The following is a 24,373-nucleotide window of genomic DNA, read 5'->3' on the forward strand; positions in this document are numbered from 1 at the left end:
GGGCTCTGTGATATCAGTGTTGGGGACAGGGAGGCCATGGCCAGGGCCCCGCGTAAAGACAGACAAGAGATCTGGGTGCAGGTCAAAGCAGGAGGAATCTAGATGGGTGGCTGCCAGACCTTTCTGAGTCACTTCCCCCTTCGAAAATCTGATGAAAGTTATGAAACATTCTCCCCAAAGATGCACAGACAGACAATTCGCATACAATCCGAGCCAGTTCCCTGGCTCCCTGAAGCCAGTGGGCCCCCAGGCTTAAAACCCTCCAGTGAACTTGGGGTTAAACCTGCCTCCGTGGGACAGGGCCACGCTTTCTTTTACATCCCACTAGGGTAGGAATCTTTGCAAAGATTCTCCTAGGCTTTTGTTTTAAAAGGACTGTGTCCCCAAATATAACCACTGTTTATGATGGGTGGCCAGTTTCCTGTGATGGTTTCCTTTTTAAAGCAATGCAGCTCATAAGCTGTTGGAACAGTGAGCATTCCGGTTAGGGTCTCTCATCCCGGGCAGTATTGTCTTGAGCTTTCCTGCACACCGCAGGATGTGTGGCAGCACCTTGGTCTCTACCCACTGGGTGCCAGTAACATCGTGCCTTTCCCTGCCCACCTCCCAGTTCTCACGATAAAAAATGTCTCCAGACTTTGTCCCATGTACCCTGGGCCACAAAATTGCCCTGGTTGAGAACCACTGATCCCAGTAAACCAGCCTAAGCCCCATTTCAGCTAGTCTTAGACGGTTTCATTGATTTCTGCCTAACACTGACTTTGGGCAGCAAGGGGTCAGTGATCTCTTTAGCCTAGTGTGGCATCCGAAGCTTTGGCAATGCCTTAAGGCCTGGGTGGGAGCCAGGAGGGATGCATCCGGGAAGGAGGGAGAAGGAAATCAATGGGGAAGAGAAAAAAGCAGGAAAAAGGTGGCCGTGAGGCAGCTCTGTGACACGTATACTTTTGCCCTCTGGGACCCAGACTTCGCAAAGTCTGTGGGGACCCCCCACCAGTGCGTGAGACAGATGCCCAGGTTTAGTGATGGGGTCCATCTGAAGAGAGACTTTGCATCCCCAGAGGATGTCAGCTGGGGGTGGGGGCATTGCTACGTCCCTTGCCCACAACTCCAAGTGACTCTTCCTTTGATACACATACGGCACTGTCAGCCTTCAGCAGCCTTTTCCATGTTTCCCCCGTCAGATGACAGATAATTGCTGAGGCTTTGTTGCTTGGTTGCCATGGAAACAGTCATCAAGGCAAATAACTGAACCTGGCTGAAAGATTTTTTTTTTTAAATGGGTAACTGACAGCTCTGGAAACCTCCGCCATGTGCAGGAGGGGAGGGCAGGGGTGGAACGCACAGCACTGGCCGGCCCTGAGGAGAGGGAGCCCTCTGGCCTTCACACCCATTTCTTGCCGGATGGGGGCAATTCCATAGGTCCAGAGCCGGAGTGTGTGGGCCCGAGGGCTGTGTCCACCGTGCTGCTGATTGGCACAGGCCTGCTCTTACCTTTGCTCACCATCGCCTTCTCTGTCTCTGTCTCTCTCTTCCACCAGCTCCCCTTCTCCTGTCTGCGCTCTGGCTGCTGTGCAGTATTAAGAAGAATTAAGAACCGTAATTCTCATGCAAGCGGGACCTTCCCATCTGTCCCCTCAGCCAGCCCCAGCGAGTGTTAGGGAAATAGAGGCTGCCTGTTTGCAACATTTCCCCAGTCTGACTCAGTGTCCCCTGTTTTTCCGGGTTTGTCTGCCCTGAGGGGAGGGAGTGCCAGGACTGGGAAGTGCCCTCATGAGGCCCTGGGAGAGCAGAGGTTTCAGATTTTTGTTTCCTTTCAAAGAACTTGTGGTGCTGGTTTGAAGAGAGAGGCTGTTGCAGAACATTAGTCAATTCTTGCAAACATACTCATTTTCCTTAAATGGAGGCAAATAACCCCAAAGAGATAAACACCATCAAGTGTAAGAGAGGAGGCAGCTGGGTTGGCAGGTGTCTAGGGGTGACCCACCTCTTCAGGCTGATGGCCGCTGGTTGGCATGGCTGCCCAGCCTTGGGAGGAACTGGCCAAGGGCCAGGGCCACAGCCAGAGAGGGCGCCCTCTCTCAGGCCTGATATCTTGAGGCTTCCTGGGGTGCCAAGCATGTGCAGCCCTCAGTTTCCCTTATTTCAGAGAGAATTTGGCTCTGCATGGAGAGACTGAGTGGCAACCGGGCAGGGGTGTGCCCCAGGCTGGCCCTTCCTCCCCCGACCCCTCCCGGGTTACCGTGGTCACTTAGTAATGAGGTCACTCAGTGACCAGGGCCAATGCAGTGTGCTGAAGGTAGCTTTGACATTGGGAATGAGCCCCACCCAGCTCTGCCAGCCCCTGGCTATGCGATCTTGGACTTGCTCCCATGCCATTCAAAGCCTCAGTTTCCTCATCTATAAAACGGGAATAACAATAGCTCTTTCTGCAGAGGATTACATGAGACATTTACGTTGAAGTGTCTAGGAGGGTATCCAACACGCCGAGACACCCCACAAACATCAGCTACAGCGTTGCTGTAAGATCACCACGCTGCGAGAGAGACAATTTATGGAGTCCTGTAGGCCCCAGGCCCTGTTTTGCGGGACTGTCTCCTCCCCTGTCCTTACACCTTCTCATACTTCTGCCCCCACTGGAGGCGGAACGGGGAAGGGACACACAAATTTCAACCTCCTTCCCTCGTCTGATAAACAGCTGCCTGGAACGGCAGTTTACCAGGACGTGTGCAGTGGTGTTTGGGTAAAAGACACGGCTCTGACTCCACAGTATTAATACTGTGTTCTGCAGAACCCTCGCCCTGGAGCCCTCCGTGAGGAACAGCCCCCACACACTCCCACCAGCTGGGCACAGACAGCTTTCTTCCTGTGGCTGCTGTGGGACTGGTGCTGGCTGAGAAGGGACAGCTCTTAGGGCTGACATTTGCTGACAGCTTCTTGCATGCCAGGGGCATGGGGCGAAGTGCCTCACACTTAGTCACAGCCCCCTTAAGGCTCACGACTACCTACAAGGTTACGAGTTTTATTAGCGTGCCTGCTTCATTGTTGAGGAGACAGAGAGAGTAAGCAACTCGGCCAGGACACACGGCTCGGAAATGGGGAAGCTGGGATTTGAACCTTGGCTCATGGGCACCTAAGCCCAGTCCATATCCTGCCTGATGTGTTCTACTGTCCATCACGTGGCTTCTAGGAGCTTTGCTGGATTTCACAAAATTTGCATGCAAGACAGAAACAGAGAAGTTGAGCAGTTTGCCCAAGCTGGCTCAGCTAGGACTCGAATTTAGGTCTTCCCAGTTCTATAGCTCTTGCTGTTCCCCCTCTGCATATCCCTCCCTCTGCAACCACGGCCTTGGGTCCTGCATTCAGGGCCAGCCTCCATGCAGGTGACTTGTTCTCGGTCCACAGCTCCACACTCATGGGCCCCACACGGGGTTTAATGTTCAGCTCTCACTGTCTTAAAATTCTTAATACTATTTTTGAACAAGAGGCCCTGCATTTTTATTTTGCACCATACCCTGCAAGTTGTGCAGTCTCCCCTGCCTCAGCCTGATCAGGGAGGATGAGGCAGGCCAGGTATTTCAGAGGATCACAACCTTGAACTCTTGCCTCCTTGCACTTCTTGCCGCCTGCTCCCATCTCATCTCTCCTGCATTGCATTAACTACGTCAGCTCTGAATTTCCAGGTTTCTTTTGCTGTTGTTAATTTTTATTTATTGATTTTTTTTAAGAGAGAGAGAGAGGGTGGCGGGGGGAGAGAGAGACATCGATTTGTTGTTTCACTTATTTATGCATTCACTGACTGTTTCTTGCATGGGTCCTGACCAGGGATCAAACCTGCAACCTTGGCGTATAGGATGACACACTAATCAACTGAGCTACCTGGCCAGGGCCCCTGAATTTCCTGGTTTCTGACTTCTGATTCTCTCTCTGCTTTCAATGCTTGGGACCCCGATTCCCCAGGCTTCTTCCCATCTTGTGTTTTGCTCCGTGGCTTGCCCATCCCTCACCTCTTGTCTCTGCAGATTCCTGCCGGCTGCCTGCTCCCAGAGTCCTTGCTTCCCTCAGTTCTGGGCTCTGTACTCCTGTCGGCAGGGACTCAGGGCCTCTCAGGTCATGGCCCTGACCCCTCCCGCCCTGTGATTATTGTCTGCAGCCTGCATCCGGCTCTCAAGGCCAGCAAGTGGGCCACAGAGCTGTGTAAACACGTTCTAGACGTGTCCCTATTTGGGCAAATCTGCAAGTGAAAAATAAGCTAGAATCCCAAGAATGCAGAGCATTTGAAGATTCCTCAGACTGAGGGGCTTACTGTACAAAGTGTCACCCAGAGGAGGACCAAAGAAGTGACCACTCCAGGAGGGCCAGCTCTGAGAAAGCAGGGGGTTTGTGCATGAATTCCAGGGCGAAAGAGATGTTTATTTCTTATTTTATCATCAGGTGGTTTTCTTTGAATTGCTTAGAAGCGTGCGTGTGTTTTAACAACTTCAATTTATTTTTAAATTAATGTTTCTTATGGCCTCTGGCTAAGTAATAATTTTGGTAGGTTTATGAGATTTGGCAAACAAAAATGCAGGGTGCCCAGTTACATTTGAATTTCAGAGAAACAACAAATAAACTTCTTAGTATAAGTGTATCCCAAACGTGGCACGGGCCTCCTGTATTTTGTCTTGTGTGTAGGGCCCAAACCCTACCAGGCGCAGCCTCAGCAGCAGCGTGCAAACCCTCGGTCACTGGCTACTGCCTGTGGAGTCTCTGCTTTATGCCAGTCACCGGTCTGTTGTCTCAGTCAATCCCTTGTTTTTCTACCCACGTTTACAGATGAGAAAACAGAGGCTTTGAAATGCTAAAAAAACTCATCCACAGTCACATAGCCAGTAAGTGACAGCCAGGATTTCGGCCTTGGTCTGATCCCCAAACCCACACCCTTTCTTCCACCCCACCTGCCCAGCAGCTTTTCCCTCGGTCTTTCAGAGAAGTCAGAACCCCCGTGCCCACTGCCCCGCACGCCCACAGAGTGGGTGCCCTGTGTGTCAGCCTACAGGAAGCTGGTCCCTATGCACAGCTACTTTTAAAGCTAGAAATGAATGCTGGAGTCCACGCGGACACTCCAAGGTGGAGCTGAGGAAGCCTCAGATTTGGCTGAGTCCTATTATTAGAGAGCTCACGGCAGCCTGATTCCCAGAAGATAGCTGGTAATTCTGGGAATCCGAAACCCAGCAGCAAACCCCCCCACCCCGTGCAGGGGCCTAAAAAGGTAGTAAACGCCAGTGAAGTGCATTAAAATATGAAAAATTTTAAACCCTGAAGATTGAGGTAATGGCCCCGGAAACAAACATTTTTAGGCCAAAGTCAGACCACGCTAGGTAGGCCAGAAATGACTTGCAGGGACAGCTCCCCACGGAGCCTGGAGAACATCAGGGCAAAGCTGGCTCATTCGTGTGTGCACGTCCACTCAGGAGCTCCGAGGCCTCGGAACAGGAAGGCAGACCTCGGGTCCCAGGCACTTTGAAGGGGGGTGTTCGGAACGGCGGCTGCCGAGCGCAGGCCTAGCACATTTGCTGCCTTACTTTACCATCACGACTGCCTCCCCCATTCCCAGCTCGACCAAGATGATACTGACATGTGACGTATGTAAGTTTAAGGTGTACAAAGTGATGATTAGATACAAGTATACATTGCAAAGTGATTACCACAGTAAGGTTAGTTAACACCGCCATCCCCTAGCATAATTGTGACTTTGTGTGTGTGTTGATAACACTGAAGATCTACTCGTAACAACTTGTAAGTCAGGAATGCAGTGTTGCTAAGTATCATCACCATGCTGTGCCTTAGATCCCCAGATCTTATTCATCTTAAAGCTGGGAGTTTGTTTCATCCTCACTAGTGTTAATTACAGTTTCCTGTGTTCCTGTTGCATCTTGGGATTGGGGCTCCAGCTCTCTTTGCTTTAACTTTACTGGAAACGGCTGGACAGAGTCATTCTATGTTGCATGGTTCTCAGCTTCAGGACAAAGAGGAAACTGGTGACATGAACAGGCTATTTTCTGTTTCTCATGGACCCCTCCTCAGCTTCGCAAGGGGCAGATCTAGGTTTGAATCTTGGCTCAACCACTTACTGATTGGGATATGTTGAAAAAGTTGCCCATTAACCTATTACAGTTTCAGAGCTGAAGATCAGAATAATAAAACCTCTCGCTGACACTTTGTAAGAGCTCCAAGAGGCGTAAATTGCTTTGTACTAATTGCTAAGTGGTTATTGTTTTGCAACAGTGCAGCTTCCCCTTCTAGCAGAGGGCAGAGACCAGTAGATGCTATTTTTAATCCATTTCAGCAGACTCTAACAGAAGAATCTGATTATATTAGGTTTGCATGCAAATCTACTGTAGCCTCAGGGTCCTTTTCTACCTGAAATATGTGTCTTCTAAAACAGTGCCTTATGTTGAGACAGAATGAGAACAAATAATCAGTGTGGTTGCCAAAATATTTGAATTGTTTGGGTAGTGTCTTCAACTTTTTAAGTGGAAAAATATTCTACTAAGCTTCGAATACAACTACTTTTTTTGTTGTTGTTTTGGCTTCTGAGCACACAGAAGTCCTTATCTATTTAATATTTATTGAGCATCTACTCTGCACCAGATATTATGTTAGGGAAGATTCAGTGGATTGTCCTGCTCTTAACGGTGCCTGGTTGGTGATTTGTTTATCAAACAAAGGGTCACACACAGAGAGATATAATTACCATAGTGATAAAAGCCGTGAAGAGGAAGTCAGGGTGTGTGTGTGAGTTGAAAACAAGAGACATACCTGCGCTTTACCTTTCGGAGATAATTGTCTTCACCTCCCACCCAGGAAAAGGAGTTCCTGTGAAAAGCAATGACATATAAGCAATTTAGTGAAACAAAGTAAAAACCCTGCATAGGTTAGAGAGACAAGTAAGTGTCATTCTAGATCAGACCCTCCCGGCCCATACGCCCTTGTCCATGGGCTATGGGCCTGTAGTTATTTTGCTACCTGGCTAAGGAAAATAGTGTCCTCCTTGGTCTTTGACTCTGTTCCAAGTAAAGACCTGGTTGTGCAGCAGCAGGGAGGTTAGCAGCCAGGAACTAAGGTGATCGACTTGGAGTATGAGAGTCAGCACCCAGCAGCCCCTGGGCACAACCAAACCTCGGAGAACTGAGGCTGGAATCACCAATGGCACCCAACCTCCAAGAGCTGAAGGGAGCAGAAAAGTGACACCCCTGGAGCATGTCAGATTGTAGATGTTAGTAAGGGACAGGTCTGAACGGTTTCCAGGAGCTTCTAAGAATCCAGACGTGGAGTCCCTTTGGGAGCCACCCCTTCTCTGCCATAACCAAAAACATCCAGCGAGCAGTTGCCCTGCGACCTATCCCTGGCGTGAACTCGCTCCAGCAGCTTCACTGAGAGCATGGGGCCTGAGCTGATCTTCATGCTATGGTTCAGTTCTGGGACTCAGTGTTCAGTGGGTGCTGGTGCAGAGTAGTTGTAGTTGTGTGCTTTGTCTTTGGCGATGTGACTTCTTTGTCCCACGGTGATGCCGGCCAGGTTGTTATGAATGCCCGGAGCATGCGTCTCACCACTCACTGACTTCTCTCCTGTGGGACGGGACGTGAGCTCTCAAGCTCCACACTGGTTCCCCATCATCATCTCCCATTCCATCGCAGCTGGAACTGTAGGCATGGAGGTAGACAGGGGCCAGTCCCAAACTTAGCCTTTCATTCACCTTGGCTTTGGGGAGAGCAGGGTAGAGTTATCACAGTGGTGAGTCATAGCCTTCCCTTCACCAGGTCGCGTGGTTCATCTGATTCTCCAATAGTTGTGTAGAAGAGGGTGGAGGTGGTGGTGATGGGGAAATTCTACCGTTTACGTAGGAAAAGATGGGCAGTTTTCTCACGGGGGCTGCATTTTTATTTTTCAGACGAGTCTTTGAACTGCCATGATTTAATGACATCTGTTTAATGGTATTGGCTTCTTTGTTTTGCAGAAACAAACAATCACGGCTGTCAAAAAAGAGGTAATTAAGTCTCCAGTTCTAGGGGAGCTGGATTTTAAACCCTCTAACAAATTATGTGTACTTTGGCTTTACACTCTGCACTCGGTAATGAAATGAAAGCCGTGTGTAAAGTTCGAGCGACTGTTCGCAAACCGATGAACAGCGGGGACTGGTGCACCATCTTCACGAGGTTTGAACGGGGCTGGTGTGGAGACCCTGGCTGTAGCCCCTCAGAAGGCACAGCTCTGTGCGGTGGGCGAGCACAGGCTGTGGTGTCTGCATCCCCACCCTGGCCCCTGCTCCTGCGGTGACAGGGCTGTTCAGAGGCTGCCCAGGGTGGCACATTATCCACTTTGGCAGATCTTGTATCCAGGGCCCCGGACAGAGCCCTGGTGACCGTTGGCTCTCAGGTTAGATCTGCTTGGCTAAAGATCAGTCCCCATTTGTTGGTTTCATGCTCCTTAGAACCGTTTGGGGTCACCCATCGACTGTGGGCCTGAACCCTGTGGGTACAGAGGTGCCTGCCTTGAGGGAACAGAAGGGGGTGCCGTGATGGACGGACGGCTTCTAGTTCTGGAGGTCACATGGAAATGTCAGCGTCAGTGACACTGAAGGGTGGGCAAGTGGGACATCTTCTAATGACTGTGTCTCTTCCAGATCATGTATTACCAGCAGGCCCTACTGAGGTCCACGGTGAAGTCTTCGGTGTCCCTTGGAGGGTACGGTCTTCACTTGTTGTCTGAATAGCAGATAGGCAAGAAGAGAGCTTTTGCTTTAAGGCAAACTAAAGACCCTAATGGACTCTGAGGGACAGGGTGGTGTCTTGGGGTTTAAGTTACCAGCTGCTCACTCAGTGCAAGTCTCCAGGTCTCGTTCTGGGCGAGGCCAAGTCAGGGGTGGGCGAGGTTCTGGACAAGCCTGTTGTCTGTCTTGGAATCCACTGCTGTGTGGGTAGGGGGGAGGGGAGAGTTCGCGGTCTGGACCCTACAGGGACCCCTGAGAGCCCGTGTCCCCAGCATCACCCATTCAAATTAATTAGGGGTATGTGGGTTATGTTACTGATTCAATTACTATTTTAATATCCATGATTTCATTTAAGATCCAGTCAGGATAAACTGGCAATATAGGTTTGGTTTGTTGAATGTTCAGGCTACCTTGACCCAGTCTCCCGAGGACATTATTTAAGAGACACTGAAGTGTTCAGGGTCACGATGCAATGCCACGAGCCTGCATTTTTGGTGAAATAGGTACAGAGAAATCAAAAAGGGACTGGGTTGGGAGATGACATTTCAGTTCACAAGTACAACGGGGACAGGTTTTTGTCCCATACCTGCCAATCTGAGCACTATTAGAGCGTTTTCTGAGAAGACAGCGGTCAGCAGGTAACTAAATCGGTAGGAAAAGGAGGGCAGGCGGGTCAGTCCGCCAGAGCGCTGATTCAGTCTCTGGGGGGCCGAACGCCTAGGAAACCGCTTTCCCTTTGCTTTTCAGGATCGTCAAATACAGCGAGCAGTTCTCGTCCAACGACGCCCTCATGTCAGGCTGCCTCCCCAGCAATCCCTGGGTCACAGACGACACCCAGTTCTGGGATTTAAATGCCAAGTTGTATGTATCCGATATATTGGTTTTTATAAAATAGCTTTTTGAGTTATTCCCATGCCATACAATTCACACCCTTAAAGTGTACAAGTCAATTTTTTTTTACTATATTCGTAGATCCTAGCACAGTCACCACAAGCAGGCCCTCCCCACCGCTGGGGCGGCCAGCTCCTAGTACCAGGCCCAGGGGACTTGTCTGAGGATGCATTTTCCTAACGAGTGATTGCTTGCATTGTACATTTGCACAGAAATGACGGTGGGGGAGGGCTGGGTGGAGCTCTGGGCTGTGGGCCTCAGGGAGGCGAGCAGGGAGCTACAGCCCCTCACCCTGTCCAGGCCACCACCTGGCACAGCCCGGGTCTCGGGTGCTTTTATGAATTGTCGTCCCCGCAGGGTGGAAATCCCAACCAAGATGCGAGTGGAACGGTGGGCCATCAACTTCAGCGAATTGATCCGAGACCCCAAGGGTCGACAAAGCTTCCAGTACTTCCTCAAGAAAGAATTCAGTGGTGGGTCTTTGATTTTTCTTAAAAAAGAATTTACTTTTAGAGAAGAGATTTTACTTCTAGGGCTCCCAAGGGGGCCTCACAGTTGAGGGGAAAATTTCATTCGCTCACATTAATGTTACTCACCTTTCCAAGTACTCCATCCTCTCGGGCACCCCCACTTCCTCACCCCGATCCTGGGGTCCCCAGCCCAAGAGCTCCCGTGGCCACTGCCGCTGATGCAGCTCCTTGGGAAAACCGGACAAGAAGGGGGGCTGCAAAGCAGGCTTCCTCTTTTTATTTCACAGCCTGCCGTTCCTCAGCTCAGTGCCTCTCTACCCTGGCTGCACGTTCGACTCACCTGGGGATATTTTAAAACACGCTTGCCTGGGTCCCATCCCCAGAAGTTCCTTTTTAATTCATTTGGGGTGGAATTTCCCAAGGTTCGAAAACTCCTCAGGTGATTCTAATGCGTGGCCGTAATTAAGAACTGCCCTCCCGGTCTGCTTCCGTCTGGGTCCTTGGGGGTGCGATTTTAATGGAATGGGTGGGGCCACATTTTAGATAGGCCCCGCCTCTGGCAGGGCTCTTGCATGGCAGGCACTTGCAACTTCTTAAATATACAACACTGAGAAAATCTGGGAAAACCAAAGGCCAGACCAGGACCAATTACATTAGGCTGATCGTTCCATCGGCTTCCACACTTATATTGAACCGTTTACTTTATGGGGTTCATTCACTTCTTACCAAGTCCCCAGCTCTGGGGAGCATCCCATCTGAGCCTCAGCACTCAGCTGCTTGTTCCCTGAGACCCATTTGCCTGTGTGGGGTTGTTTCTGAAACTAACCCCAGGGGACATGCCATTAACTGGTGTGACCTCCTGATGCAACACATTATAATACTATATGGATTTTTGATGATCCTTCTCTCTAAGCACGCCTAATTGCCGTGATGTAACAAAACCCAGCTATAGGTGGATGGGGAAGGGGAGTGCTTTCTGCACAGGACCCGAGCTACTAGCGAATGAGTGGATAGGGTGCCATCTAGTGGCAAAGTCACAAAGCACACCCTGAGTTTATCCCACCCAGGCATCACTTAGTAAAAATCTGGGGGGAAGGTTCCCCTGCATTATTGAAATGGCACACTTGGTGATCATCTCACGACGCTCCTGAGGCCTCAGGTATGAGCAGGGCAGGTGAGTAATCAGTTTGCTCATTTAATTAAAAACATTTTAAAATTGAGATATGATGTATATACCATAAATCCCCATACCAAATAATTCACAGGCCATAGTCCACATACCCTTTTAAAGCGTACAGTTCAGTGGCTTTAGTTTATTCACAAAGTGGTACAACCATTCCCATTGTGAAATCCTAGGACACTTTCGCCACCTCCAAGAGAAGCCCTTCGCCCACGAGAGGTCATTTTCTGTACTTCTCCTTTCCTCTCTTCCCCACTTCCTCCCTACCCCCAGCCCTAGGCAACCACTAATCTACTTTTGATTTTCATAGATTCACCTCTTTTGGACATTTCATATTCACGGGATCATAAAACACGTGTTCTCTGGTCGTCTCTTACTTAGCACAGTGTTTTCAAGGTTCATCCGTGTCGCAGCATGTGACGAGGCTCATTCCTTTCCACTTTCCACGGCAGAACGGCATTCCATGGTGTGGACAGGCCGCGTTGTGCTTCTGCCCTCAGCAGCTGCTGGACATCTTTCGGGCTGTTATGAATAACCCTGCCGTAAACATTCATGTACACATTTTGTACATCATGTACGCATGCTCACTTAATTTTTTGTCGTGGTAAAGTGTTCATAACATATGATTTACCATTTTAACCACTGGTAGTGCACAGTTCTGTGGCGTTAAGTACACTCACATTGTTGGGCAACCGTCCCTAGCCTCTGTCCCCAGAACCTTTCATTGTTCCCCCTGAACCTCTGTCCCCATAAACACTAAGTTCTCATTTGCCCCTCCCACCGGTTCCCAGCAGCCACGGCTCTACCTTCTGTGTCTACAACTTCATATTTCTAGGTGCCTCATGTAAGTGGAATCACACGGGACTTGAGTCTGGCTCATTTCATTTAACGTAGTGTCTTCAAGGTTCATCCAAGTTGTACTCGGTGCCAGAATTGTGTTCCCTTTTAAGGCTGGGTAATATTCCACTGTGGGTACACCCCACATTTTGTTTATCCATTCCTCCATGGATGGGCATTTGGTTTGTTCCCACCTTTTGGCTGGTGTGACTAATTGCTCACTTAATTTTAGCCTTAAGCAGTGAGCTGCCTTTTGCCATGGGCAGGGTGGCCCACGTTGCACGTGGTGGAAGATGGATCGTGCGCCCCTGTTTACTCGCGCCTGTGATCTCAAGGACGACCTGATGTTTGGGCTGAAGAGCACGGATCTTTTCATCTGGAGATCCAGATCTCTACAGAGTTCTGGAAAGACGTCAGTCAGCTTAGAACTGTGCGCCCTTTTTCAATCCAAAACACCTGGGGGCTTTCTGAAAAATACTGTGGAAGGAGTGGAAGGGTCTTCTCTTGTCCACTTCCCCACACAGGGCCGTTCTGTGATTCACACACACGCATGCACACAAGGCACACCTACGCACATACACACGCACACCCATGTACACAAGTGCACCCACCTCTGGCTCAGGTGACTGACCCTCGGTTAAGTCCCCCTAGTGGCCAGGCCTTCCGGATCTGAGAGCCAGTCTCTCAGCATCGCTGCCTGAGCAGCCTCTCTGTTAGGACCTTGAGCTGCAGTATGCTCTGTGAGGGGCTCTCAAGGACGGGGTCTCTACGCACAAAGGAGGCAGAGGTCACCCGCAGTCACTGAACACAGCGAAGGAAACGGGGCCCTTCATGAAGAACACCTATTGCATAGTAATGCTTGTTTACAAGCCCAGTCACATGGGAACCTGTTCAAGCTATCTGTTTGCGGCTGACTTCTGGGACAAAGGACACAACAGCCTCCCGGGGGCTGATGTGCACCCCCCCGTAAACATGGCTGTGTGGGTGTGGCTCATCCCACAGAGCACGTGTACAGCAATCCCCAGGAGAGCCGCGCTCTCCCGGGCTCTAGGAGTAAGTGTGGCTGCTCGCTGCTTTGGCTGGCCCCTCAGTGTGCCGTGGCTTGCTTTGTAGAAGGAGATGTTCACCACGCCAGGGAACTGACTCTATCCCAGCTAACCCATTTCTTTTCTTTTCTTTTCTCTTTTCCTCTCCCCACTTGTTTCCTGTCTGGCTTTCATCTGTGTGGACCCCTCCTCCCTGGGCAGGGGAGAATCTGGGGTTCTGGGAAGCCTGTGAGGATCTGAAGTACGGAGATCAGTCCAAGGTCAAGGAGAAAGCCGAGGAGATTTACAAGTGAGGATTAGCCACTTTGCCGGAGGCCCCCCACCCGCCCCACACCTGCCATGCTATAAATGGCTCGCTGCTGCTGCTGTGGAAGGAAGGATCCCCCTGATCCTGCGGGAATGTGCTCAGGAGTTAAAAAAGCCAGCAGCCCTGAATTACAATGCTGTGTCTTTGACTAAACCCCCTTAGGTCTCTTGAGAGGTAGGGGTGTGTGTGTGTGTGTGTGTGTGTGTGTGTGTGAGAGAGAGAGAGAGAGAGAGAGAGAATGAATAGGTGAGGAGGGAAAACCTATTACTCCTATGAGGGGAAGGGAGGTTCCCCCTGTGTCCAGGACTGTGGGCCCAGCGTGGGGTACAAATGTGGGCACCACTCTTATCTTGCAGTCGCTGGCTCTAGCCCTTACTTGCTTGGCGGAGTGAGGAGTCTGTCCCTCTCCAGGACTGCCTCTCCTCCAAATTTCCCTGCCACTTATGCAAGAGCCTCAGGTGTCCGTTCAGAGGGGCCAGTCCTGCTTCTGCTGGACAGTGGGGAGGGGAGGGGAGCCGAGGTGCATGGCTGCTGACGTCTGCACCCCCACCTCCCCCCCGGCCTGGAGGGTGCCCCAGCCTTGCTGTGGTCACATCCCAGCTGGCCCTCTCTGCACTGGCCGTAATGGGCACCGTTCGGGGGCTCTGCGGGCCCAGTGCACTTAGTTCACTCACCCGTGGTTTGCAAAGCCCTGGGATCCAGCCACCACGTGGGCTGGGACCAGCTGGACGTGGGCCCTAGCCTCTGAGCGCTTCCGCCTTTGGGACCCCGGTCCCCTCCTTCAAAACGACTCAGAATGGACCGTCCCAGTTTTCAGAGAGGTGCTAACAAGATTGAAGAGACAGCCTGAGGTCTCAGACTTAGAGGCTCCTCTACTTTCTCAAACGTTCACCCACCCCTTCCCACAGGGGGAAGGTCTGCACCCCAAGAGAAGTGGGGGTGCAGGGCGGTTGTCGGTCCAGGAAGGTCCCGTGACACCCTTCCCCAGGAGGGTGGTGTTGACTGCCTGGTACCCAGCGGCCCACGCACAACTCCTAGTTCCAAAAGTCTGCTGCCAGGAAACCCGCTGCCTCCACCTTTGCGTCAGCTTCCTTCCTCCCCAGACCCCCCACTTAGGTAGCCTTAGTCCGAGTTCCAAAGTTTTCCTGTGCAGCTTAGGAGTGTGGCGCAATACCCGCATGAGTACTCTAACCCTCAGCGAGTCACAGTGGGAAACCCCGGAGAGCTCCCGAAATCCCAGGTGGAGCCGCAGGGCTCAGGCATTGTGGCCGAGTTGGGTTCCCACTGGCACCATTGGCAAGGAGGCCCAAGTCGTCAGACCCCTGGGTGCTGGTGTCACGGGCTGCCTCCCAGCTCAACCCCTCAGGTCCATCTCCAAACGCATCTAGACGGGGCTAAGGGAGAGCAGCCGCCCTGGAGCTCCTGTGTGGAGGGGCCTCAGCCCAGATCCCGGTGAAGAATGGGGCAGAGATGGTATATTGGAGCTGGGTTCCTCCATCCATTTTTGCTGTCTCCTAGGTGTCGGGGACGGCAGTTAAACAGGCACGTTCCCAACACGGGTGTGGCTGTTTTCTTGCTTCTAAGAACTGTTGCTTGACAACCTGTTGCAATTCTCACTGTCCCCTAGAAAGGGACCACTTTCAACGGGGCGACCTGAGTCATGCCAACCCCTGCTTCTCCAGCAGCTGCGCAATGTTTATTAACCGACTGGGTTTAGCTACTCTTGCTAACATTTCCCTCCCCACCCCAGGCTATTCCTGGCCCCAGGGGCGAGGCGGTGGATCAACATAGATGGCAAAACCATGGACATCACGGTCAAGGGCCTGAGGCACCCCCACCGCTACGTGCTGGACGCTGCGCAAACCCACATTTACATGCTCATGAAGAAGGTAGGTGGGGGGGCGTCTTTGCTGATGATCCTCCGGGGCAAGGGAGCCCTTTCCTCCCCGGGGACCTGGAAAATTCTTCGGAGGTGGGGAAAAGGGAGATGACGTGGCTATGGCTTTGCTGGTGTAGGCATGCAGAACAGCCAGCTCTCTCTTCCATCTGTCCCCCGGGCTGGAACCTGCTCGAGCCCCGAGCTCGCTGTCTGGTGACGCCAGGCTGTGGGTGCTGTGTGTGTTGCAATGGGCCTCTCATGCTGCTGTAGCGTCACAGGCGGAGATGACATTGGTAATGACAGTGTAGCTCCAGGAACTCTTACTTACTGAGCGGGCTTACAAGCTGCAGTCGCTGGGCCCAGCACGGGCATGAATCAAAGACAATCTGGGAGGTAGGAATTGCTTCTCCAGAGTCTAGAGGTTTGCTCAGGGTCTCCCCAGGGGGGTCTGCCTGAGTCCAAAGGCTGAGCTCTTCATCTCTGCTGTAGAACGGTGGCAGCTCTGGTGGCCCTGGCCCCGAGCACACATAACACATTCAGGAGGTCAGTGTGCGTGGTTACCGTACAACCCTGCGAGAATTCAGACAGCCTCCCGGAATGTTAATAAAAAGTGAAAACGGTGGAAATTTTCGGGACATTGTTTAAACAAAAAAGGGAACCTGAGAGAAAATTAATCACTTAATTTTTTTTTTTACTTTCTTTGAGATGAAAGTTACAGAGTATCTACACTGTTTTATTTTTAATTTTAAAAGATTATTTCTTTAATTTTATATTTCAATTACAGTTCACATTCAGTAGTATTTTGAATTAGCTTCAGGTGAACAGCATAGGGGTCAGACAATCATATACTTTACAAAGCGTTCCCCCCAACATTTCCAGTACCCACCTGCCACCATACACAGTGATCACATGGTATTTCCATCACTTATTTAATAGTTAGAATTTGGGGCTCGGAGAAGTCGTCTAGTGTGGGGGCTACTTGGTCCACGCCCGATGAGACTTTCTTCGGCAGCTTCAACTTCTCACGCGGCAATTATTCCTTTGAGGGCGAAGTATCTCCAGAAACTTTGTTATATGGTGCGGGTTTGTGTGGACGGCATTTCTATTAGTTTCCCTTATTATAGTTCTTCTGCTTAGGCTTTTAAGTGTGTTGTATTATAAAGAAATAGTTTTACTTTGCTTTGAAAATATGTAACAAGTTAAATTTTTCACCAAGCCACGTTAGCCATTTATTCCTCTTCAGTGGGTTTTTCTGTTGTTTACCTTATAAGAAGATTTACCGCAGGATTTCTTTAACAACGGTCTTCCTTGTGTATTTGAAAATACCTTTTGCTTCTTAAAAATGTGGTTTCCGTACAACCTTTTAGGGAGACAGCCACGGGGTTCGGCTACGAGCCAGAACAAAACAGGATCATGGGGAGCTTAACAATGACGTCTGCAGGACAGGGGTGGGCAAAGGTGGGTTCACAGCGGAGAGAACACGAAGCAGTTCGCAGAGCGATTGTGATCATCACAACCCGATGTCTTGTCCATGCGAACAACCGTAGGCCTGCTTCTGCCACCCCTGCTTGCTCACTGGGCTCTGCGTCTCTGCAAGGTGTTTCCTGCTCTAAAACACTTGGCACAACCCGATGGTTTCCGAGTCCCTATGCCCAGACCCTCTCCTAGCTCTCCTAACGTTTACACCTACCCCTCTGTCCTTCAAACGGTCCTCCTTTCGTAAATAAAAATATTCCCGACCCCTGGTTCTTGCTGTGGGCTTTGTCCCCTGCGTGTTGTGACAAGAGCTGCTTTGAGTGTGCTTGGAAGCAGCAAGCATTGATGAGGCGGCTGCTGTCAGCCTGTCCAGGGCCCCAGGACAAACCCACGCAGGAGGAGTGTGAGCCCGGGTCTTGGTTTCATTTTCTCTGCTGTCATACCCCAGTTCTGGGCAGAAAGGGAGGTTAGCGGGCTCCAAGCGGGCTCCATGCTCATGGCTGCGTCATTGTCCTTGGACGAAGGTATTGGGTGGGACAGGTGGCTGCCGGTGTCCTTTTGTCTCATGCTCGCTTCACGAAAGAGCCCCCAACATGGGTTTTAGGGTGGGGGGCTCTAGATGGCGATGATCTAACCTAACGAGCAGTGGGATCACCTGGAGGCTTGTTCAGACCCAGGTCATCCCAGCTGCAGAGTTTCTGGCCCAGTAGGACTGGGCGGATCGGAGGATGTGCATTTCTAGCGCGTTGCCAGGTGAAACCGGTGCTGCTGGCCTGGGGACCACACTTGAGATCCTTTGCTTTGGATACACACCGAAATGCCTTTCACACAAATTCTTTTAACCTTCATCTAATTGCTGAGGGAGGGCTTGAAAAAGGCAAGCATGTTCATTTCATTCCACACTTTCCCTCTCAAATTGCGGTTTTTCTCTTGCTCCCACCAGGATTCTTATGCGCGCTACTTGAAATCTCCAATCTATAAGGAAATGTTGGCCAAAGCTATTGAACCCCAGGGAACCACCAAGAGAAGGCAAGTGGAAGGGGCTGTAACTGCTGGCTGCCTGATGCTTTGTTTCCAGAGAAGTAGGGGTCTCTTGCTGCCCAGTGGCCGTGGTTGAGAGGTTTGTTCGATGAAAATACTGGGGACTGGGAAGTATTTCTCAGGGTATGGTTGCCGCATTGGCTTCATGATGCCCTGAAGTCACCCTAGCAAGAATTCCTCAGTCATTACTGCCAGTAAGTCTTGTGTCCATTGTCCTGGTTAGAAAGAGTCTTTTTTTAAAAAAAAGATTTTATTTATTTATTTTTAGAGAGAGGGGAAGGGAGGGAGAAAGAGAGAGAGAGAGAAACATCAGTGTGTGGTTGCCTCTTGTGCACCCCTACTGGGGACCTGGCCTGCAACCCAGGCATGTGCCCTGGCTGGGAATTGAACTGGTGACCCTTCAGTTTGCAGGCTGGCGCTCAATCCACTGAGCCACACCAGCCAGACCTGTATAAGGTCTTACCAGACTCATAATTACACTTACCACAAATTTTTTTAAATTAAAAACATTTAATTTTTTTGCAACTCATCATTTTTTAATTGCTACACTTCTCCACATCCAGACCGATTATGAGGACTCGTTTAGCCACATCCTTGTACCCTTGCAACGGCCCAAGGCCTTATAGAGAATAGCAGCTTGTACTGCAAGAAAAATGGTAGATTGCCGAGGGGGAGCGAACAGAGGCATTCTAAGAATTCTCGGTGACTCCTCTCAGTGCCTGTTAGCTGACTCCTCCATTCTCACCTTCCTCATTGGAGAAGCAGATGGTCCCACCCGGCAGAGCCCTGGGCAAAGGATGCAATAATGTTCTGAGGGGGCAGTTTGAACTCTTTTTCAGGGAAAAAAGAAATTCTGTCCCAGCAATTTTCAACCTTTTTCATCTCATGGCGCACATAAACTCATTACTAAAATTCTGTGACACACACACAATATATTTTTTTGCTGATCTGACAAAAAATTGGTACAATTTTGATTGATTTACAAATAATAACAATAGTAATCACCTACACTTTTTGCTCCAAAGCGACTTTTGGAAAAGTCAGGTGCCTATAATTGTATATAAGGATTTCTGGCCCTGGCTGGTGTGGCTCAGTGGATTGAGTGCTGGCCTGAGAACCAAAGGGTCGCAGGTCCAATTGCCAGTCAGGGCACATGCCTGGGTTGCAGGCCAGATCCCCAGTAGGGGGCGTATGAGAGACAACCACACATTGATGTTTCCTTTTCTTTCTCTCTTCCTTCCCCACTCTTAAAATAAACAAATAAAACCTTTAAAAAAAAAAGGATTTCTGATACCAAGAATTAACCAATCAGACACAACTTTATTATGTGACATGACCAATAAGATGCAACTCGATTATAGGACCTACATACTTATGGCTCAAAACAGGGCATTCACACTGGACAGCTATCATTGTGTTGGGTGTTATCATTTTTTTTTATTTGACAACCCAAGGGAAAAGAGGTCAGTGCCCCTGACTAAACAGTCAGGTGTTGCGTGTTTTACAAATTCTTGCGGCACAGGGGTTGAAAATCACTGCTCTATGCGGATTGAAGATTCCAAACAGTAACCAAACGGCAGCTTGAACAAAGACGTGGGACTTTGGCGGAGGTTTTCCTGGCGCCAACGCGAGCCGGGTCCCCGCGTCGTTAGTAAACGTTCCCCTTTGCCGGCTCAGCCCACGCTGGGCTCTTATCCAGTATCTCCAGTCAATTCAAAAGTGGGGGTGGGTGGTTGGACCAGAGCCTTTATCAAAGGAGCTTAAAAAAACCCCAACTTGGTTTCATTCTTGAGGATAATGGTGCTGTTATGAAAAGGAGAGAAAGGAGGTCTTTGTGGTGCTATTCTTCCAGGTTTACCTGGGAAGGACGGGAGTTCAGGGTCCCTGGGGATTTGAAAGCGTCTCCTTTAAGCCACAAGAAAGGGCCATAATCGCTCCACACGTTCTGCCTGAAAGTAGTGGGGCAGGAAGGGGAGTCTCACACTGCTCTCTGCGGATATTTTTGTGAGCTGAGACAGACCTGAGAAATCAGCTGGGATCTTCTCTCGGGCACCCCCGCATATTGAGGGCTGCGACCACCTTAGACCAGGGGTGCGCTCTGGGCGTTGGTGTGGGGTGGAGCGGTGCTGCTGCCGCAGCTGCCACTGTGCGTGGGAATACCCGTGGGGGCGCTTTTGTAATGCGTGAGGCTGGGTTTGTAATCGTGTGGGGACTGGGTGAGTGCAAGTTCTTTCCATGATGTGCAAGTGTAAGACAATGTATAAAACTTAATTTTTCCAGAACGAGTTAAATCGAGCTCCAAGCCTTCCCTTGGCAGGGCTGGTGGGAGACCCAACATCAGGCACGTCCTACTGTTAGGGAGCGCTCTCCCTCCCCAGGGTAGACAAGGAGTTCTACTGGCTTACATAGTGCAGAGACGCGGGGAGGTCCTCGGTTTTAAGTCTACCATTGCTGCTAAAATGCTTGTTTTCCAAGCCTCTGGGTTGTTTACCTGCTCGCTCTCCCCCGTATCAGTCAGACACCTGGAGCTTTGTCCTGGCTTTCAAGGCCATGGTCGAGAGAGTTTGGTCCCAGGAGTCCATGTCTAACTTCTGTAGAAGTTCTGACTCATTTGGTGCATGTGCCCAGAGCCAGCAGCTCCCCAACCCTCTTTCGGCCCCTTTCCCTTTTCTCTGCCCGTCGACTCCAGACCTCTTAAACAGCCCAGCTCTTTCCCTCCTTCCTAGAACCTTAGCTTTGGAAAACAAACGCTCCCACTCTCCCGTGAGGCAGGAACCCTTGGGCTTCCAGTATCCAAGCCCCGCCTTGCTCCTTCTTTCAGGAAGAGCCCACAGGAAGTTAAGATGACAAATTGATTTCTAAAGATTGTAGGCGTGTCCAATCATCACCATCCAGGCAGTCTTCCTTGTGCCTAGCCTAAAATCTGGTGGCAGTTGGGACTCACTCTGATCCCATGCTCCAAGGGCAGAGAAAAGAACTAAGGTGGGACCCACCTCTGAGAGCCCCACCTGAGGTTCCCCAGGAGAACGAGGGAACAGGTCCAGACTCTGGCCTTTCAGCCCTGCCTCCGGAACAGGCAGTATGGGGTCATTGCTGGGCAAGCCTGTGGCTTTCTGCTGACCGCCAATCCTGTGCCCCCTTCCAGCTCCAGCCTCCCATTTATGCGGCGTCACCTGCGTTCTAGCCCGAGCCCCGTCATCCTGAGGCAGCTGGAGGAGGAAGCCAAGGCTCGAGAGGCAGCCAACACGGTGGACATCACCCAGGTCATGAGCAAGCTGGACCGTAGGAGCCAACTCAAAAGGGAGCTGCCTCCTAAATAAGTCTACACTTCCTGGGGGTGGCAGGGACATGCCCTTGGGAGAGGAAAACAATGTCCGGGTCAGAGCCTAGAAGAGTCCATTCCCCAGCAGTGGGGCCCTGGGGTAGACAGGTTCATCCCCAATCCCTCTGACCTCCATCATGGTGGGCTTCTCAATACCACAGCAACTCGCGCTGGTTCTCTCACTCCTACAGCCCTGGGGCAGGACCGGCAGTGGTGGAGGCAGGGCACCTGACTCAGCTGCTGTGTGACCACCCATCGTACCATAGGGGGTTCTTGTAGTGAGAACCACAGAGAAAACAGGCTGATTTGCGTTCTACCACTTACTTTAGAAAATTAAAGAGAAGGCCTTCCCGTGCCCCCCTCCACTCCCAGGCGTAGTTCTTTCAGGCACATTTGTTTCAAATAGCTTAGTGAAGCGGCCCCTCCCATCCTCACCTCTCCAGTTTAGACTCGGCTTCTAAAGCAGTTGCAGATGCTGCCAAGGGACGAGTCGCAGGGCTTCCCTATAGACGCGTGTCACTGGATGCCCCCAGAGTGGTCAAGGTGAAATGGCCTTCAGAGGAGCATGTTTTTGGATAAAGAATGAAGGGGCTGATGTCTTCATCCATGGGAGGAGGGATGGTAGATATCTGTGCCATTCTCAAGAGTGGTCAAGTTCAAAGATAATACTCTCTCAGATCTTGCCTAGATATTAGTGCTTCTCTCCTCTGTAGCTATAGACTAGGCCAGCCCTGTGGTTGGGGTGGAGGGGAGGGCAGTTCAGACCCTAACTCTGGGAGGCCTACAAGGTAATTTGTGAAGGAAGGCTGACCCCACATACCTGTGTAAGGCAGCAAAGGAGATAAAACTGGTCGCTGAGCCACCTTGCCCAGCAAGAAGACACACTCATTGAGCATGTTCACTGAGTTACTATGTGCCAGGCATTGGAGAATACAATAGACATAGTCCCTATCTCATGGAGCTTATAGTCTGGGACTGACAAAAATAATGAAGCCAACTATATCAGGTAGCTGTTGCTGTGTAACAACCAACCACAAAGCTGGAGTGGCATGTGATTGTAAGTGTTTATTGCTCACGCGTATAGATAGGGTCATCTGTGCGGCTCTGCAGGCCTTGGTGGCATTCACTCCCCTGCTGGGGGCTGATCTGTGGTGGCCTAGGCTGGGATGAGTGGAATGCTTCTTCTCTGCTTCACACGTCTCACCCTTCAACACTAGCCTAGGCATGTGGCTGTGGGGATGGCAAGGGACTGAGTGGAAACACATAAGGTTCTTGAGGGGTAGGCTAGGAACTGGCACATTGTCTCTTCCCGCCATTTGGTTGGCCAGAGCAAGAACCAGAGCCCGCTTAGAATCAACGGGTGGGAAAATAGACTCTATCTCTTCAGTGAGAACAATTTCGGTCTCATGGCAGAAGTCATGGGGACAGGGAGGGATAAAGAGTTGGGGCTGTGATTGCAATCAACGACACATACACACACACACACACACGTGGCGAAACTCGTAGAAGGTGTTATTAAGGAAATGGATGTGACAGTTTGTTAGCAAGGTGAGGGGTGCGTAGGCCTCTTCCAGGTGGGCAGATGAGCAGCTGATGGAAAGAGCTGGCCATACAATGAACATGGGCTAGGCACAGGACCTTTCCAGGCCGAGGTGGCTGCGTGGACAGAGGCCCAGCAGTGGGAAATGGCTCGCAGTGAACTGGAACATGGGGTGTGGAGGGAGGTGGAGCCTGGTGGACAAGGGGGAAATGGAACAAGATGAGGTGAGAGAGCTGGGCAGGGCCAGGTCACCGATGACTTTTTAGGCCGTTGTGAGGAGTTTTTGGCTCTTGGTTTCATATAAGCAAAATGATTTTTCTTCATGGGACCCACTGTGCTCATTTGCTTTCGGGGATGGTGAGGGAAGGGTGAGTGAGAAGGGGCTGGAGGGGTGCCTGCACACTGCATGCTGCACCTGAGTGCAGCCTCTCCCTGCCCGCCTTCTCCCAGGGAGTTGGGATTCAGGTGGCCACAAGGCCTCACTCGACTTCTCACTCAGTTTCTGGACAGACAACGAATTGCATCTCTTTGTGCCATCTGCTCTGCCTTTCATTAAATCCTGTGACTGTGCCCTCATGTCAATGTTCTCGCTCCATTTCATGCTCCTCCCCCCACCTCTGTCGGCTCCCCTGCATAATAAATCAACAGCGCAGCACAAAACGAAGCAAACCAGGCTCTCCTTCACTGTGTCTCTGGTGTGTCCCATTTCTTTGCCATGTTCCTTGCATTCCACGGCTTTGCTGCTTCACACCCATGGTGGGTGTGGCATCGGCTGGAAGGGGTGGGTCACCAAGTGCGAGCCCCAGGCCTCTGTAAGAGCGGCCATGGTCACAGTGGGCCGGGGTGGAAAAGGCATCCTGCTTAGAGTGTCAGGGCCAGTTGGGCGGATTTGCTCAGAAGGAAGGACCTTCTCAGGCCAGGTAAGTGAAGCAGGACAGTGGCCACCTTCCTTATCTGTACTGTCATTCATCCTGGGAAAGAGAAGGATGTGGGGTGGGGGTGGGGGGTGAACGGCTGGGGAAAAGGGCAAAGAGTCAGGTGAGTGTGATCTTGGTCACGCTGCACCATCGCCATGAACCTCAGCTGCTTTTTAAATCTGTAAAGTGGGGATTATAACCAGAGTTTGTCACAAATTCTGTGCAAGTACAGTGGGGTGTTCTCCGTCTCTTAGTTCATGGAGGAGCAGTTGGACGTGTCTTTATCTCTCATAACAAAGCTTATTTCATAGTTCTGGTGTTTAGGCCTACTCTCCAGGACCCCAAGTCCTACCCCAACCCCACAGGCAATGGGATGGCAATATGGATCAGTAGAAAAAGCAAGGGTGTTGGGGTTACACAGAACGGGGATCGAATTCTCATTCAGTCACAGGATTAGTTATCTATTGCCACCCAACAAATTCGCAGAAACAGCCACCTGCCACTTCCCAGCTCGTGGCTGGCCGGTGAGACTTGGCGGGGCTCTGCTCAGGACTTCGTGCTCAGGTGGCACCCGGCCGTGTTCTTCTCTGGAAGCTGTTGGGAAGAACCTGCTTCCAAGCCCATTCACATCATTGGTAGGCCTCAGTTTCTCGCTGTAGGATGGAAGCCTCCAGTTTTTTATTGGCTGTCAGTGGGGGGCCGCTCTCAGCTTCTACAA

General features: G+C 50.9%; 1 protein-coding gene across 4 annotated transcripts in view; it reads left to right on the forward strand.

Moving 5' to 3' along the window:
- Positions 1 to 24,373, forward strand: part of RGS9 (regulator of G protein signaling 9) — a 52,921-nt gene that overhangs the window by 24,813 nt on the left and 3,735 nt on the right. For 3 of the 4 annotated variants that reach the window (XM_024573204.4, XM_024573206.4, XM_045182326.3), the window contains exons 10-17: positions 7,997 to 8,026; positions 8,663 to 8,724; positions 9,497 to 9,610; positions 9,998 to 10,113; positions 13,375 to 13,462; positions 15,231 to 15,369; positions 17,779 to 17,864; positions 21,022 to 21,139. In XM_024573204.4, coding sequence (XP_024428972.1) covers positions 7,997 to 8,026; positions 8,663 to 8,724; positions 9,497 to 9,610; positions 9,998 to 10,113; positions 13,375 to 13,462; positions 15,231 to 15,369; positions 17,779 to 17,864; positions 21,022 to 21,139 — 753 coding nt within the window. Of the gene's footprint in view, positions 1 to 7,996; positions 8,027 to 8,662; positions 8,725 to 9,496; positions 9,611 to 9,997; positions 10,114 to 13,374; positions 13,463 to 15,230; positions 15,370 to 17,778; positions 17,865 to 21,021; positions 23,709 to 24,373 lie in introns of those variants that run through there. The other variant, XM_053911376.2, reaches the window with a different exon arrangement.

This window comes from Desmodus rotundus, chromosome 9 (assembly GCF_022682495.2).
Source record: "Desmodus rotundus isolate HL8 chromosome 9, HLdesRot8A.1, whole genome shotgun sequence".
NCBI classification, from domain to species: Eukaryota; Metazoa; Chordata; class Mammalia; order Chiroptera; family Phyllostomidae; genus Desmodus; species Desmodus rotundus.